The 17,745-nt window shown below is 41.7% G+C and overlaps 1 protein-coding gene across 1 annotated transcript in view; it reads left to right on the forward strand.

Annotated features, from left to right (window-relative positions):
• ULK4 (unc-51 like kinase 4) overlaps positions 1–17,745 on the forward strand; it is a 259,528-nt gene that overhangs the window by 171,648 nt on the left and 70,135 nt on the right. The window contains exon 33 of the mRNA XM_054992150.1: positions 14,118–14,284. Coding sequence (XP_054848125.1) covers positions 14,118–14,284 — 167 coding nt within the window. The remainder of the gene's footprint in view (positions 1–14,117; positions 14,285–17,745) is intronic.

Below are 17,745 nucleotides of genomic sequence, written 5' to 3' on the forward strand. Positions count from 1 at the left end.
TAACTGAACCATGAGGTTCATGGTTTGTGGATTTTCATGAACCATGAACTGGCACGAACTGGGGCCAGTTTACAAACCGGTTTGTGGTTCGTGGGGTTTAAATGCCCCTTTCCAGCTGCTTAGCAGTGGCAGGGGAAGGGGCATTTGACAGGTTAAAGGGCCCTTTCCCGTCTTGCAAGTGGCAGGTCCATTTAAACTATCAGCTGGTAGGCGGGGGGGATCTCCCCTCGCCACCTTCCAGCTGATAGTTTAAAGGGACTTGCCGCTTGCAAGTGGCGCAGGGCCCTTTAAACTGCCCCAGCCCCAGCCCCACACTTACCTCACCCTGCGGGCCCATGGCATCCTTCCCCTCCTCCTGCGAGGGACAGGAAGGCCATGTTTTGCCTCTTCTGCTGGTGCATGGTCCTGCAGGGCAGCGGCAGAGGCCGAAAACGGCCTTCCCGCCCCTCAAATGGCAGCTGTGGCTGCCATTTGAGGGACGGGAAGGCCGTTTTCAGCCTCCACCACTGCTCCGTGGGCCCCCACAGCAGCGGAAGAGGCCAAAAATGGCCTTTCTGTCCCTTGCGGGTGGAGGGGGAAGACGGCACGGGCCCTCAGGGAGAGGTGGGGGTGGGGGATGGGGTTTGGGCAGTTTAAAGGGCCCTGCGGCTTGCATGCGGCAGGTCCCTTTAAACTATCAGCTGGCAAGGGGGGATCCTCCCTGCCGCCTGCCAACTGATAGTTTAAAGGGACTTGCCGCTCGCAAGCTGCAGGAAAAGTTTATATGGCCATTTCCCTGGGAGGAAAGTATTACATCAAATTACCTTATAACAACCTACTCCATACTTCTAAAACCAGAATGAATTTTCTTGGATTATTGGCAAAATCAAACGCAACCACAAATCAGATAAGAATTGATATCAACGCTGTTAGTAGCAGCAAAAACTGCTATAGCTTCAAGATGGAAGCCACAAATGCCACCTAACCTAAACACATGGTTCACAAAGATATGGGAACAACTAATAATGGAAAATATAACAGATAGATTACAACAATCAGCAAACCTCCTTAAAACAGCAAATTTCCTTGAGAAATGGATACTTTGAACAGCAGATTTATTATTATAAAACAATATTATGCAAAACATAATATCCAATTTTATAATAATAAATCTGCTGTTCAAAGTTTTTCATGTATAATTGTTATAGTGATTCCTTTTTATGTTATTGTTGTATAAATGTTTGGAAAACAACAAAAATATAAATTAAAAAAAAGGTTCAAACTAAAGTCCAGCTAGCCTTAGGTTATGACAGTCCAAGTTTTCTTTGTAGCAATAACAATCCAACAAAATAAAGTGTGAGAGGACTACACTATCTTTTTTATCTATGAATGGGTTGAATCATGAAAACCTTTTTAAAATACTCGCTGTTTGGATTTTTTTTACCAAAGGGGCACATCATGAGGTCATTTTTCAGGTTACTGCTAATAATCAAGGTTAAATTTGATTTGATGGGAGTATATTACTTTTTAAAAATCAGTCTGTTTTGAAGAGTTTTTAGCATCATATGAACATCATATGAAAACTCTGTTGCCTTTCACATAATAGCTTTGTTGCCTGGAACCCCCTCCCAGAACCTGGACATGGACTTTATATGAACTGTGCACAACTTGGCACTGAGGCCAATCCTATGCATGGAAAGGGAACTTCGTGGGACTGGGAGGGCACCCCCCCCCCCAGTGAGTGCTAACAAGCAGCCCTCCCTGGGACCGCTCTGGAGTAGCCACTCTGCACCCAGATCAATGTGCCTGCTTGCCGAGATGCCAGCCACTGCTGAGATCCGTACCGGAACCGGGACCAGTAGTGGGCCAGGAGAAGCAACAGAAACAGTTTAAAAGGAAGACAAATAGGACAATTATTTTCCTGTGGGAGCCATGACACGCCAGCGCTCCTGTCAGGAACCACTTGCTAGGTGTGCCTCTTGGTATGTAGATGTCATTGTCCTGCCAAAGACAAAGACGTGAAGCAAGACGCATTTGGACTCTGTTAATCTTGTATCAATATAATCGCTCCAACCCATCAAGCCATGGACTATCAGAAAATATAGTCATTCCCACCCATTCTTCCTCCTTGCCCTTTTGTCCCTTTGGAGGTGTCACAAAAACAAACATTAGATTTTAAAATGTCCACCCTGGATTCCTTATGTCCCACTAAAACGGCACATTAATTACTTTTGTTAAATTGCCTGAGAACCACTTATGAGGCATGAACACCCCCCCCCCCCGGTCTTGCCTTGGGATAGAAATTGGCTATTTAAGACCACCCTTTCTGGTCACTAGTCAGATGCTCAGACCCCTCAAGATCTTATTCCCACTCCCACTCCATCCCACCTCGTTTAGTGCTGGTCACACCACTAGGCATTCTGCTGCTCACTGACGAATCTCTGCATCTTGACGGACAGGTAACATATCGCCCACCAACGATCTTTCCTGCTAATGCAATCGTCTCTGCACCCTTTCCACTTTTTGATTTCCTAGTTCTATATTGAATGCGTGTGTGATTCTTAGACCCTGTAAGCTTAAAGGTTCTTAAGTAAAAGCCATGATTCATTTTAAAGTATTAGTCTCCTTCTTCATTGTGCACGCTCTGGAAACTCCGACCCTGGTATACACAGGTTATGATCCCAATAATATATGTCTGTTGCCTGTTAATTCCCCCATCTTCGAGGCAATTCAGCTAACAGCTTTGAATGTTTCATGTAGGAATATTATGTCAAATATCTTCCGTGTGATTTATTGATCAAGGTTTTTTTTCTGATCTAGAAACAAAGATGCTGGGCTGTGGATTCTGTTATTAATCTGACATCTTCCCAAATTCTTTGCAGCTCTGAAAAGATATTGTACTCTTACCAAGCAAAACAGAAGAGTGGAGCTTTACAATGTCATAGAGAAAAAAATCTGCCTAAATTTACCCAGGATTTTCCTGCATTTTGTAATTTTGACCCTGATTTATGGACTTCGGTTTGACTTAATTGGACAATTAATGTGGGTGGGCAGGGTGGCGGGGTGCCCAAAAGACAATCCTGTAACTTGTTTGAAGGCTAGATATTTATGCTACCCTACATTCCTTGTAATTCAACATGAGGAATATATTTAGAATCAGCTTCTGTCCTAATTTTGAGTTAGCTAAGCTACAAATTTGGTTGCAGAATCTTGTTTTATCTACAGTGATTTAGTAGGTAAGACCTGTGCTGAGGTCTTTTATTAATAGTTCATATATTTCAGCATATTTACTAGTAAAGGTATTAATATAATTAAAATGTAGTAAAGCCTGCGAAGTAATTTTATGATGCAGCATATTTTATTTTTAATTGCTTGTTTTCTGCTGAAGTTTGCAGAATAACTGTTTGTAAACTGCACTGGGTAGTTGATAGAAGTGAAGTAAACTGTTTGCTACACTTCTATCAAAGTATCCAGTGCTGTCTTCTTGGACAAATACTGGAAAGACAGGTGTTGCAATATATATTTCAGAGAAATCCCAAACAACAGTATGCTTTGTAGCACCTTTTTTAAAAAAACACACATCGGAAGATGACACTGCAACAACATCTGATGTAGATTGATATCTTCATGCTTTTAAGATACAGATCAAATAGCAGTTCACAATCATTGCTGCAGTAGCTTCTGAGTTCAACAGTAAATTAAAAAACAAAAAAATATGGCTCATGGACTGTGAAAAGAAACTAAGAAGACAAATTAAAAACAAATGATTATATAATGATCTGTAAACCATCTAGTAAAAGCTAAGTGAAGTAAATTATGATAAATTTCAGCAATTCATAGCTGTTCATCATAGCCAGACCTGTATCAGGATACATTCGAGGACAGTCAGGATAATCAGAGTATTTTTTTTCTTTTTTTCCTTTCTCCTTTCTTTTTTCTTTTGAAATATTAAAGACCGATAGATTGTGAAGTAAGCTATAACTCAATAGACCAACATTCAACCCGAAGTACCCCAAAACAGAAAATAAAGTAGTTACACAATAGAGTACTAATAGTTTCGATATAAGTCCTTATCTATTACCAACATGTACAAATTTCAAAATCCAATACTTATAGGGGATAGGATAAACTTATTTAAGTGGACATCCATATCTTACAATCAGAACGATTTGGTATAACGTTATTGGTTCTAAAATAAGCAATAACTGGATCCCAATAAGTTTGCATATGGTTAAATTTGGAAAGTACAGAATCTCCCATGAAAAAACAATTTCGAGTAATTTGAGACATAATATAACTTTCCCAAATCCTATCATACCATATTTCAAAAAAATACTGTACTGTTTTGTTTACTCGCCGCCTCCTCTCTCTCTTTAATCTTGTATTAATAATGACTTGTATACTTTCAAACACTTTTTTTCTTCTTTGCTTCTTTTGGAATGCTGTAAATAACTTGTATTTATTTTGATACAATAAAAAGAAACATTACCCCCCAAAAAGGATAATCGGAGTGAACTTCTTTGGCATTTAAATACCAGATTTGAGGACCAGGTCAACACCCACATGTTCCTGATTAATTTTTTCCAAATGATTGTAAGGTTGCCAGCATACCTGCAGAAATACGTCTTGTCCATTTAACAGAAGTATCTTGCATAGGGCCGCTCTGCAGAAGACAAATCTCACTTCACCCAAGGCCCAAGTGTCAGCCCCCCCAGGCTATCAACCCAGGAAGATTTTTCCCAGTTGTCTTAATGGCCAGTCTGCCCCAATTAACAGTGTTAATCTATTGTAGCAAGAATTGAGTGCTATGGCAATTTAAACATTAACAAATGCTTTGTCATTGAAAGGTATGAGTAGCATGCAACATATTTATAAACCATTTTTCAAGAGGCATTTGGACTTTTTGTTGTTGTTGGTCTGATCCTAGATTTTAGCTTTATCTTTGCCTTTGTTTTGGATAATGGCTGCTCTCGGTTGATTGAGGAGATTTGCCTTGTGATCCTGTTAGAAGCTGTTTTGGTGGCTCTCTTTGTGACACAGGGGAATTGAAATGCGCTGTTATTTGGCGTAGCTCTGGAGCTGATCCTAGTATTGGTAGATAGATGCACGTGTGACTCCTTCCTCGCTATCGCATCCTCTGTAGAGCATGGGTTAAGAGGTTTCACTAGTGCTCTCAGCTTGTTTATAGAGCTTTTCAAATTATCCAAAGAGAAGGCGATGTGCACTTGCTCTTCTTGCAAGGTCTCTTTTACAAAGGAGCAGTTATGAGGAAGCCCCTGGGGAGATGTCAATTTAGTACTTGCCTGAAGTGTGGATGCTGGCTCTGAAAAAAGGGATGGATCTAGGGAGCATGTTGACAATAAGGGGCGGAGTCTCCCATCAGTAAATACTCTGCGCGTTGCAATACCAAAAGAGGCTAGATATCTTTGCATTCTCAGCAGCATCATAGGAATTGTGGGAGAGGCAAAGGTTAGATGTATTCTAGACCCACGGAGGTTGCTAGGTAGTCTTTAAAATTGTGTGAGATCAATTTGATGTATCTCTGTTCGCAGGAGTTGGCTCAAGGAATGGAGAATACCACGTTTGTTATCCCATCACCCATGATTTAGGTGGTTATAGATAATATGGAGGACTACTTGGTTTGTTTGAAAACATAGAATGGAGCCTGCATTTGATGTTGTTTTTTGTGCTTCACCTTCTCTTTGTAGAGAAAGCGGTGTTGGGCAGGTCTCTAAATTGGGAGGTGCATTGAGGGACTGAGAACATTGGTTTGTGATTTTTAGAAGCTTCACTTCTTGATAAGGGGAAGCTTGTCTTCTCATTAAAAACCTTGACCATGTTGTTTAGTATGTCAAGTTTGTTAGAAATACCATTTAGCCCTTGAAAGATGGCTATTACTGTTTCCTCTGTAAGCAGACAATGGTCCCCTATGAACTTCATCAAGAAGCCTTTCTGTGATTGAAATTTTATATCAAGTTCCTCAACCCCAAGTGGCAGCCATTCCTTATGAGGAGTTGTCTCCTGAGAGGGAGGCTCTTCTGTTAACTTCATTATGTTTGAAAGTTTGCCTCTGTTTGCCTCAGCCAGAGAGGAGTTGCCTGGGTCTAAATGTAGGGACTCCTCCTCAGCATTCTCCTCCTCTGCACTCAGAGCGTCAAATGGGTTTGGAGATGAGTAGGGAGAAATTTCACTTACTATTTCTTTTGATAGAAGGTCATCAATACATAGCTGCTTAGCTGATTGTGGAGGAGAATGGAAGTCTAGAGGTCTGCTTCGTTTTTTCTTCCCCATTGATAAATTAAGCTGGTTAAGGGAGGCATAGTTAGGTTGCAAATGATGCTTCCAAGGTTGCGGCTGCTGTGTTGTCAAAAGCTGGGCATTTAGCCAATAATTAAATGTGATGCTTGAGTTATTCTTCCAGTTATTCCAAATAGAGCTGAATTGAGCTCTCTGAAGAAGTTAAACTCTGGAGTTAGATTTTGTATACACAAAAAACAGCAGAGCTACTTACAGGAGGTGTTATCTCGTTGCCATTTTCCCTCGTTCCCCCAATTGCTCTTCGTTGGTTAGTGTTGTTTAAATTAAGTTATAACCCAGTTTTCTAATATGTTATTGTGTTCCTAATCAAATTTAATCATGAGTCACATTGCTCAGAATTCTCCCTTTATCTCTTTGTATGCATCTTACTAATGGGAAGACCTGACATTAAAAAATGGCTCATTGAGCATCCATGCCATATTTGCTTATTTACTTCATTTCTACCCTGCCTTTCTCCCCAATGAGAACCCATCGCAGTTTATACCTCTCCATTTTTATCCTTACAACAACCCTGAGAAGTAGATTAGGCTGAGTATGTGTGACTGGCCCAACATCACCCAGCAAGTTATTTCCAGTGTTAGTATGAAAGCAATAGACATATCTGGTTAAAGCTATGGGTTGGGTCCGAGTATTTCTTTTCTCTGTTTGTCTAGTACATTTTTATCTTATCCAAAGAACTCAAGGTGGCATATATTATCCTTCTTCATTGTATCTTCACAATAATCCTATGAAGAAGGCTAGGTTAAGAGGAAGTGACTAGCCCATCATCCAGCCAAGTGGTGTCAAATAGGGCCAAACTGCACATTACACTTTTTACAAGTTGTTTCTGCTTTCCCTACAGTCATACAGCAGCCTGGTTGTCCTCAAGAGCATCAGATGTGTAGAGGAGCAGGCTTCCACCTTCTTCTTGTGATGCATCTCCAAAGATGGGCAAATTACCCCCACATACACTTTTTTAAAAATACTTTAAAACCCCCACATACACTTGGCCATTTCAGCTCAGGAAGACTCCATGGGGGAGGGGGGAGGAAGCAGGAGCCTTTCCCTGCAGCCGTTGAGTGATTGTGAGGAACATGAGCTGGGCCTGGGGAACCAGGACCAAACTTGTCAAAAATATAATGTGTAGTTTGTCCCTCTGTCACAGTGGCCTCATGTGTACAGCAAAACTGCAGTGGATCATTGATCCATAAAGTAGTTTGCAGATTTCCATTTGATAAGCACCAGTTTGTATTGGATTGTTTAATTTGGCTTGCTAAATTTTAGCTTGACGAAAAGAAAAAATGACTGATGACAGATTTTGAATAGTAGGAACATGTAATTATGTTTGTGAAGTTTCTTTTTGTGGGCAGCAGTGACATCACCTAAATATATCTGTGTGCAGTCTGTTATTTATACTGATATGCTAAACGTTAACAGAAACAAAGCCTACAAAGAGGAGGAAATTAAATAACAAGATTATATATATAACTTTGAGACTTTGATTTAAGTAGACAAAAGCCAGAACATTCAGTATATGGGCCTGTACATGTCCCAGTGTGGAAATAATAAAAGCAACGTAGTAGGAAGGTTTAAGAGTGGATTTTGAATGTCCTGACTTTTTATTATGGTTTCAAGTAATGTTTTGTATTTAACTATCTTTTGGAATTGAAATGAAGAAGACCTGAAACAAACACATCAGTAGGATTTTTAATAAATTAATGAACAATTCCCAAGTGCTTTGTCAAGATTTATTTACTTAAACCTCTAATAGGTTATTTCTGAGTATGTCTGCTTTGGTTATGTTGAAAACTTGAAATTACATTACTTTCTAAATGATGATTTAATAAAGCTTTGTACTTTGAAGACTGCTGAATTGCCTTAAAAATGTATGCTGAAATCTGTGTGTGTTGGTGTAAAAGGGTTTGTCTTCGTCCTTCTATGCAGCCCCACATTGGGACTGCGCACGCGCAGGCCAGCTGCGGAGAGATTTTTCTAGCTTAAAATCTGTTAAAGGGGACGCTTGCCCCTACTGCGCTTGAGCAGTAGCATTCCTGCCAAAACATGGTTGCTAGGGCGAGCATCCCCGACATTCCCTCAGTTCTTCTTTTGCCGCTGTCAAGAGAGGTTCCTTTCTAGCATTCGTCTACCTCGTATAATGATTTCTAAACAATGTCTCAGTCTTCGCTTTTCAAAAAAGGCCAGCACTGTGGCACTAAAATGACTCAGTCTGATGGCTGTGATCTCTGCCTTTTTTGTCTCGGCAAGGGCCATAATGTTTCTCGCTGCTCGATTTGCCAAGGGTTCACACCCAAGGCAAAGAATGATAGAGATGCCTGTTTGAAAGCGTTCCTGTGGGAATCGAACCTTTTGCCTCCTAAGACGCATCCGAGGAAGTAGTCAGCAGAAAAAGCCCAATCTACCGATCCTGCACCTTCACCAGCGGCTTCGAGATCTTCGGATCCGACAAAGGCCTCTTCAGTTCCGACCAAGTCCCCATCCCGACTGGGGACAAGTGATTTAGGGTTGCGTACAAAAAAGTGTGCGTCTTCGGAACCGACGTCTGCTGCCCGGGCTTCTTCGGAGCCCCCTCCAAAGAAGGCAAAAGCTATGACGAAGCATAAGAAGCGCTCTGTGTCTACCACCAAGAGCGATAGGGGTCAGTCCTCCCCCTGCCTGCCATTCCGGAGGAGGAAGTCTTGGAGCTTCTGCATACGCCTTCACCTCCTCGCACTCCGATCTTGCACATTGGAGATGATGACTTCTCTGCGGCTCCAGGTTTAACGGAACCGATTCTCTCCTTTGAGCAATTCCTGCCTCCGGATTCTGCCTTCCTTCGTTTGCCAGTTCCGACTGGCCAGCCACCGGTTCCGTCTCAGCCAGTGTAGTGGCCCCAGCATCCTGCTGTGGCGCTACCTCCTACTCTCTCCCACTGTCACTCCATACCGGGGATAGGAAACTTGGCTTCTTGGCGAGACTTTGTGGTTTGGCTCCAGTCTGCTACAGGTGCCCTCCAGCGTCAAGCAATGCCTACCCTGGCTCAACCTTCCACTTCTTATGCGATGGTCATGCCTGCTGCCTCGGTTCTGTCTACTTCATATGCGGTGGTTCCACCTATAACTTCAGTTCCAACCACCTTCTTTGTTCCGTGCCAGCCTTCGGTTCCAACTGCCTTCTTGGTTCCATGCCAGCCTCAGGAACCATTGCCTGAATTTTCTGGTTCGGAGGAAGAGGATGACAACGTCTATTGTTCCAAGGCTTCGGACCTTGCGCCTGATCCGTCACCTGAGGAGTCTGTGGGTGATACTCGATCTTCTTCCCCCAGTGATGATTACCGTTTGTTTGCAGAAAAAAAGGGCTGGGGTTCAACAATATGAATCCTCAGGCCATGCACATTTCCAGGACAATAAACACCACAGCCGATCTGCTCAGCAGGGTGTTTCTAGAACAGCACAAAAGGTCTCTGCAGACACAACACCTCACCCAGGTCTTCCTCATGTGGGGTTTTCCCTCGATAGACCTCTTTGCCACAAGACACAACAAGAAGGCCCGCAATTTTTGCTCCAGGGCGGGTGTGGACCCTCTTTCATTGGGAGATGTGTTTCAAATCCCTTGGTCTCCGGGGTTTTTCTATGCCTTCCCTCCCACCCCCCTTCTGCACAAGGTGCTCTGCAGAATTCGAGCCTTCAAGACCCACTATGTTCTGGTTGCCCCTTATTGGCCCTGTCAGGAATGGTTCCCCCTTCTCCTCTCCCTGTCCGAGGGTCGTCTCATACACTTCCCACTGGTCCCAGATCTGTTGCTCCGGGACAATGTTTGGCACCACAACGTTGCGGCCCAGAGGTTGATGGCTTGGCTGCTGCACCCACCAACTTAGATCTGTCTTCTGAAGTTACTAAGATCATTCTAAATGCCAGAAAGCTGTCTACCAGGGTATCCTATTGGAGTAAATGGTCCCATTTTTCAAACTGGTTACACCCAACTGGGATGTCTCCTTTTTCCTGCCCTTTACCTTTAGTGCTGGATTACCTTTTGGTCCTGCACACAAAGGGGCTCTCCGTGAATAGTATTAAGGTGCACATGGCAGCTATCTCAGCATTCCACGAGCGGATTGACGGCAAGACTGTCTTTGCTCATTACCTTTCCAAGCAATTTCTGAAGGGGTTGTTTAAGACCTACCCCCCTAGGCTGCCTCCCATGCCACAATGGAGCTTGCCCTTGGTGCTCTCCCAGCTGATGCTCCCACCCTTTGAGCCACTTGCGTCTTGTCCTTTGTCCTTGTTGATGCTGAAGGTGGCATTTTTGGTAGCCATCGCGTCTGCTAGGCGGGTGGGTGAGCTTACTGCTCTACGCATTGACCCTCCATTTTTGCAGATTTTTCCCCAAAGGTAATATTGCACACTAGTATTGAGTTCCAGCCCAAAGTGGTGTCACAGTTTCACTTACAACAGAAGGTAGTTCTGCCAGTTTTCTTCCCAAACCCCACCTCGCCTTCAGAACAAGCACTACACACCTTGGATCTCAAACGAGTTTTATTGTATTATTTACATAGAACAAAGGGCTTTAGGAAATCATCTGCCCTGTTTGTATGTTATGCTGGCACATGCAAAGTGTTGGCGGTGTCCTCCCAATCTCTGTCTCGCTGGATTGTCTCTGCGATTAAACTGTGTTATCGACAGACTGGCACTCAGTGTCCCTTTTTGGTGAGAGCCCATTCCACTCGGGCCCAAGCTGCTTCCACTGCCTTCCTGTGAGGAATTCCTCTTCGGGACGTCTGCCAATCTGCTACCTTGTCTTCACCCAACACTTTCATCAAACATTATTCTGTGGATGTGAATGCAAGGCGAGAATCAGCAGTTGGAACAGCTGTTTTGCAGTCCTTGTTCAATTGATCGCTCACACCTGCCCCCGTTGGTGAGTAGCTTGCTATACTCCCAATGTGGGGCTGCACAGAAGGACGAAGATGAAAAACAGTGTTTCTTACCTGTAACTGTTCGTCGAGTGTCTTCTGTGCAGACACACATTCCGTCCTGCCTGCCCCACTGTGAGTGTTATTTAATTATCCTGTTTTTGCTCTCCGGCAGCTCAGGTGAACTGAGGGAATGTCGGGGACGCTCGCCCTAGCAACCACGTTTTGGTGGGAATGCTACTGCGCAAGCGCAGTAGGGGCGAGCGTCCCCTTTAACAGATTTTAAGCTAGAAAAATCTCTCCGCGGCCGGCCTGTGCATGTGCAGTCCCAATGTGTGTCTGCACAGAAGACACTCAACGAACAACAGTTACAGGTAAGAAACACTGTTTATCCTCTTGTTTATATTACTGTGAAAAAGTTCATCTAGGTAGTCTTAACTTGGTTGTCTTTTATTACCAGATATATCACCCTTTACATTCTGAATGCACAGCACTGTTACAACTAGGACATAAGCTGGCAGTGCTGTGTCCAGGATTCTTTTGTGATATCAGAAGGCAGAAAGATCTCTTCTTGATCCATAGGATATGTCCTTAAATATTTTAAGCTTATTTAGGTTCCTTACTATGTGCCCAGTATATAGAGAACAAACATTCTCAGAACAGCATGCCTCACCTCTGTACTGGATCACAATCTGTCTCCAGGTGGATTCCCATTACTTGCTCCTTTCCTTCAAAGCTCTCAGCACTTTTTTTGCAATTATTCAAGTCTGAAGAGGCACGTGGTCTCAGTTTGGGGAATGGTTTAGTGTGCTGTCCAGTTACTGGTTAGTGAAAGTTGAATATGCTTGATATTTGTTAAAGGTAAAGCCATGATTTTTTGAGCCATGATTAATTTATATATTGGTCCACAAATGGGATTGCTTGTTAAATAATTTAAAACCTGTACATCTCAGTGATCCTGAGTTAACTGGAAAAATCACATTTGTAACTTTCCCCCCTCTCCTGTTTGGCATTCTGGGAAGCCCTGGTTTGCCTTAGCATTTAGTGGGTCTTGCCAAACCAAAATGAAAGCTTATACCACCAGAAATGACTGGCTGCAGCTGCATCCATGGCATGAAGATCTTTTGTTATATGTTGTTTTAGTAGGTCACATGTGCAGGCTTACAGGAAATTCAGCAAACTAGTTAACTCTTGTTTTGCTGGATAAGAAATCAGAATCTTTAGAACAGCAAACTGAAGCTTCAACAAAGTTCTGCTGTCCTGAAGATCACTCTTTTACATTGTGGAGGGATTAGGAAGATGCTGAAACACAAGCCAATCTTTTCTGCAAGATAACCATGGGAAGATAACCAGTTGCTGGAAAAAGACCATGTGACAGACTTCTCTCACTGTATATTCATTTGTAAAAGATCAACACTTACTTTCGCTCGGTGTTTAATTTATGGTCCTTGGTAAGGAGTTTGGAGATTTCAGTTGAAAAGGGATGTATTTACGGCCAATTATTATTTTAATAATATTTCAAGCTTATTGGTTTAGCAGTTGCATAGATTCCAGTTCAATGTCACCTTATTTACTTATAGAAGATTTTATCATGTGTTTATCAGGTTGTTCAGAACCTATGCAAATCACAGCATTCTTTTATCTCAGCTAACTTATTATATAGCGTCCTTGATTTATATTACTTTAAAAGCCTGAATGGAAGACCCACATATGCTGCTCTGAGCTCCTTGGAGGAAGGATAAAATTACGTGATAGATAAGATAGACAATGTTATATTACAGGTCTCTTTGTAGAAAATTAGTTATGTATTCCTTAAATATAATCCTTGGAACTAAGCTGGATATGGGTATAGCTTTAATGTTAGGTCACAATTACCTTCTTGTAAACAAATAATCCATCTCTAACACTTTTTCTGTCCTAAAACCTTTTTCAGCATCAGTTCATAGAGTAGATGGTTCCAAATGCCCAGCCTGCCTCCACTCCCTTCTTTCTAAAAAGATTCCTAGGTTTTTGTGCTCATCTGTTAACACAGTATTTTGTTGTCTTTGACAGTTCAGTATTGCTTATCTCTCTTCTCTCCCATTTATTTCCACATCAACATTTCCTTCCCCAGCATTACCCCCCAATTAGTTCCTGTAGCCACAACTTCTTCCACAGACCATTCTTCTTCTGAATAGTATCTCACTTTGATTTAGGTTATTTTTATTATGTTATATTGTTACATTATTTTCGGTATTTTTGTAATTAATATGTTATGCCTAAGGACATTGACATTGTTTTTTTGGAGCCAAGGAAATGGGAGCATAATGTCCTCCATTTTGGGGACTGTCTCATATCTATGTGTAAAGCTCCACCAAGTTGCAGCTGACTTATGGCAACCTGATAGGGTTTTCAAGGCAAGAGACAAACAGAGGTAGTTTGTCATTGCTTGCCTCTGTGTAGCAACCCTGGACTTCCTAAGTACTGACCTGGGCCAACCCTGCTTAGCTTTGAAGATCTGATGAGCTCGAGCTAGCCTGGGTCATCCAGGTGAGGGGTATCTTGTCTAGACAGAAACAATTACAGTGAACAGATCTGTGCTTATAGTTTGCTGGATTGGAAGTGAACAAGACTCCTGTTGTATATAGGAAAAAATGTAGCACACTGCACAACTAGTTATTTACCTGTTAAACTGTGCTTGAGAATACTACTGAAGGCCTTGAGACAACCATCTATTCCAAATGGGCTGAAGCCTGTGTTTAACAGAATTTAGTTTATAATTGCTTAAGATTTATTGCTTCTTTTAAAATATGGATCCTGACAAAGGGAAAAAATGGTTTGTATAAAATTCCTTCTTTCTGATGATGCATGTTTTCTTGTAAAGCTGCCCTCTACACCAGTTTGCACTACAGGTACCATGTATATTTATTCTGTTTCTGTCTGCCTATCTTTTAAGGTCTAGTCCATCATGTCTGTAATCTTCTAATAGAAACTGCCACTCTATGCTTGGATGTGGATGATAAAAGCAACATCAAGACAGCAAATGCATTGCTCATCTCCTTGCTTGACATTTTGCACCACATGCTGATATATACAACTAATATTATTCGTCTGGCGTTAAAGGTATGGAGTCTGTTTTCTGGTAGATTGAACACCATTGTACATATCTTAGTCTTGTTGCTGTTGTTCTTTTTGGATTCTCCATTAAAAACTCTCAGAAATTAAACAGATTGGTTGAACAAGCAACATGTTTGAAGTTTTTACAGACAATAGCTGCCTGTACATGTGAATTTTAAAAAATCAGCTATACTTTTAAAAATAACATTAGTAGTAAATACCCACATTGGGTACACTTGGTTTTAAAATAGTCTTATCTAGAAAGTTTTGAAATATTGTATGTTTTGCTCTGTGTCTGAAACTTTGTATATTTCGTATTATGTTTTATTACAAAATCAGATATTTGATGTGCAAGAGTCAATCAAAAGTATTCCATTTGTCTCCCTGACAGATGGATATTGCTTCCATCTTGGTGTAATCTTCCCAATAAAAATATTATTATTTTATTTCTTTTAAAATTGCACTTTCACCTTTGAAAGGCCAGGCAACTGGCACCCTATCTCTCATCCCAGGATCTGGCCATAGTAATACATGCAACAGTCACCTCCAGGCTACTGCAACTCACTCTACGCTGGGCTGCCCTTGGGCCTGACCCGGAAGCTGCAGCTGGTACAGAATGCAGTGGCACGCGTTCTTACAGGAACACCTATTTGAGTGCATATCCATTCTGTGCTGTGCCAGCTGCAGTGGCTTCCAGTGGAGTTCCAGATCCAGTTCAAGGTGTTAACTTTGATGTTTAAAGCCCTCCACAGACTGGGACCGGCATACCTGCAGGACTGCCTCTCCCATTATGTCCCTTGCAGGGTGCTATGCTCTGCAGATAAACCACTCCTGGTGGTCCCTGGCCCGAGGGACATCTGGCTGGCCTCCACCAGGGCCAGGGCTTTTTCTGCCCTGGCCCCAGCCTGGTGGAACACTCTCCCGCTGGAGATCCAGGCCCTGCGGGACCTATTACAGTTCCGCAGGGCCTGTAAAACAGAGATGTTCCACCAGGCCTTTGGTTGAGGACCAGCCAGTGTCCCCTCTGATCCTATCTAAGATCACTACCTCTTCTATGACCCCTCGGCTATGCGTTTTACCCACAGCTATGACTTATGCACGTCTTTTATTAGTAGCCAAAGTAGCCAATGTATAATGGCGCTGGAGTATTTTAATATAAGTTTTTAAATCTGTTTTTAAAGTTGACTATTAATTTATTGTGTTTTAATGATGATGTGAGCCGCCCTGAGCCCATTCGTGGGGAGGGTGAGATACAAGTCTAAATAAATAAATGGTGATTTTTGAGTAAGTGCAAATGTACTGCCCATACACATCCATATCATCTAATCTGAATGAGAAATTAGCTCCAACTACTGCTCCTGGGCTGCCTTGTTCGTCTGAAATGTAGACCATGGTAATCTTACAGTATAGCTTATACTCTGTACCTGGCTATGAAAACTGTGCATAAAAGGAGCCTGTTGTAGTAAATCCTAGGAAATTTGCAATGTTGCAAGATAGAAGTTGAATTTGCACTCTATGAGCTCTCAAAGGTTCAACTAAAACTACCACTCTAGGAAGGAAAAAAGTTGCAGATCAAGTTTTTCTATCTAACTTGCAATCTGTCAAGGTAACAGGATGTTAGTTCATATGTTGATGGAAATAGCCAACATAATCAGTGAAGGCAGCAGGGAACCTTCTGGGAGCTGACTGGTAAATTTCCATTAGGTAGAATGGTAGGGATCTAATGGGCTATACAACAGAATATTTGACCTTTGCTTGGGGGAGAGAAATACTTGGGAATTCTTTTGGAGGGAGGGCCTCAAGGAAAGAGGCCAACAAAATGACAGGGAAAGAGAGAGAGAATGATGAGCAGAACCTGGATGGAAATCAGAAAACTTTATTTTACTGTTAGAAACAGTGATCCAAATTGGGTGTGATGTATTTCATGTACACATGTATCTTTATAGTTTCCTTTTCTGGTGGCACCCTGTTAGAAAAAAACCTTCTGAAAGGTCTGGCGGTTCTCCAGTACAGTATTTCAAGAATTGTGAGGCAATGTCACTGGAAGAAAAACATTACTTACTGCCACCTTCTATGTGCATGCAGGCTCATTTGGCATACTCTCCTAGGCCTCTCTGATACCACTTATGATCAGTCACTTACTTATTAAACTATACCATTTTATACTGTGGGTAAGACATCAAATGTTTGAATGAATGCTCTTCAATGTAAAAATTATCTGTTCATACAAATCTAGTATGTCTTCCTGAGTTGTAAAGTTTTGAATGTACAGGGAGTTAAAAAAAAAAGAACCAACATTCAGGTCCTCCATCTCCACCTAGCATCCATAATGTTTTGAATTTACAGGGAGTTTTTATAAAAACGAGTGAACATTCAGGCCTCCTCCATCTAGCATCCATAATGGCATGTTCTAGTAATTGACTGCAACCAAGAAATCAGAAGGAAGTTGAGACTTGGAAAGGCTCTGTGAAGGAACTAGAAAAGACCCTTAAGTGTAAGGAAATGCCACTAGACACCAAGATCGAGATGATTCATGCTATTGTATGCCCCATTATTACATATGGATGTGAAATTGGACAGTGAAGAAAACTGACAGGAAGAAAATTTATTCATTCAAAATGAGATGCTAAAGGAGAGTTACAGATACCATAAACCACCAAAAAAAACCAAATTAATGGGTTCCAGATCAAATCAAGCCCAAATTCTCCACAGAAGGGAAAATAACTAAACTGAGGCTATCGTACTTTGGTCACATCAACAGAAACCAAAAGTCACTGGAAATAATAATAATACTAGGAAAAGTTGAAGGCATTAGGAAAAGAGGAAGACCCAAAATGAGACTGCTTGACTTAATAAAATAAGCCAATAAAGGAGGCCTTCAGTTTGCAAGAGATGAACAACACTTTTAATGATAAGATGTATTGGAGATTATTAATTCATAGGGTCTCCATAAGTCAGAAGCAACTTGACGGCACATAACACACACACACACACACAGAGAGAGAGAGAGAGAGAGAGAGAGAGAGAGAGTAGTTATTGATATATGACATAAGGCTTACAAGTGTATTTTTTTCTCTCAGACTTCGGGTTAATTGTGTGAAAAGTCTGATGAAAATTATACTTGACATCATATCACTGTTTAAATTAGCTTTACTTATAAGATGATGTACTTTTTAAACATGATTATAGATCTCAGATGCTAAGCAGGGTGAGCCTTGGTTAGTAATTGGTTGAGAGACCTTCAAAGAAGAAAAATGTTGCAGAAGCAGGCAATGGCAACCCACCACTGTTCATCTCTTACCTTGAAAACCCCACCAGGTGTTGCTATAAGTCAGCTATGACTTGATGATATTTTCCACCACCGTATCTTAAGAAAAACAAATTGAATGCTTAACATCTTGAAAATATGATGCTTAACATCTTAGCAAAAAATAGAGCCTAATCCTAAAGTGCTGGTGCTGATGATC

This window comes from Eublepharis macularius, chromosome 11 (assembly GCF_028583425.1).
Source record: "Eublepharis macularius isolate TG4126 chromosome 11, MPM_Emac_v1.0, whole genome shotgun sequence".
NCBI classification, from domain to species: Eukaryota; Metazoa; Chordata; class Lepidosauria; order Squamata; family Eublepharidae; genus Eublepharis; species Eublepharis macularius.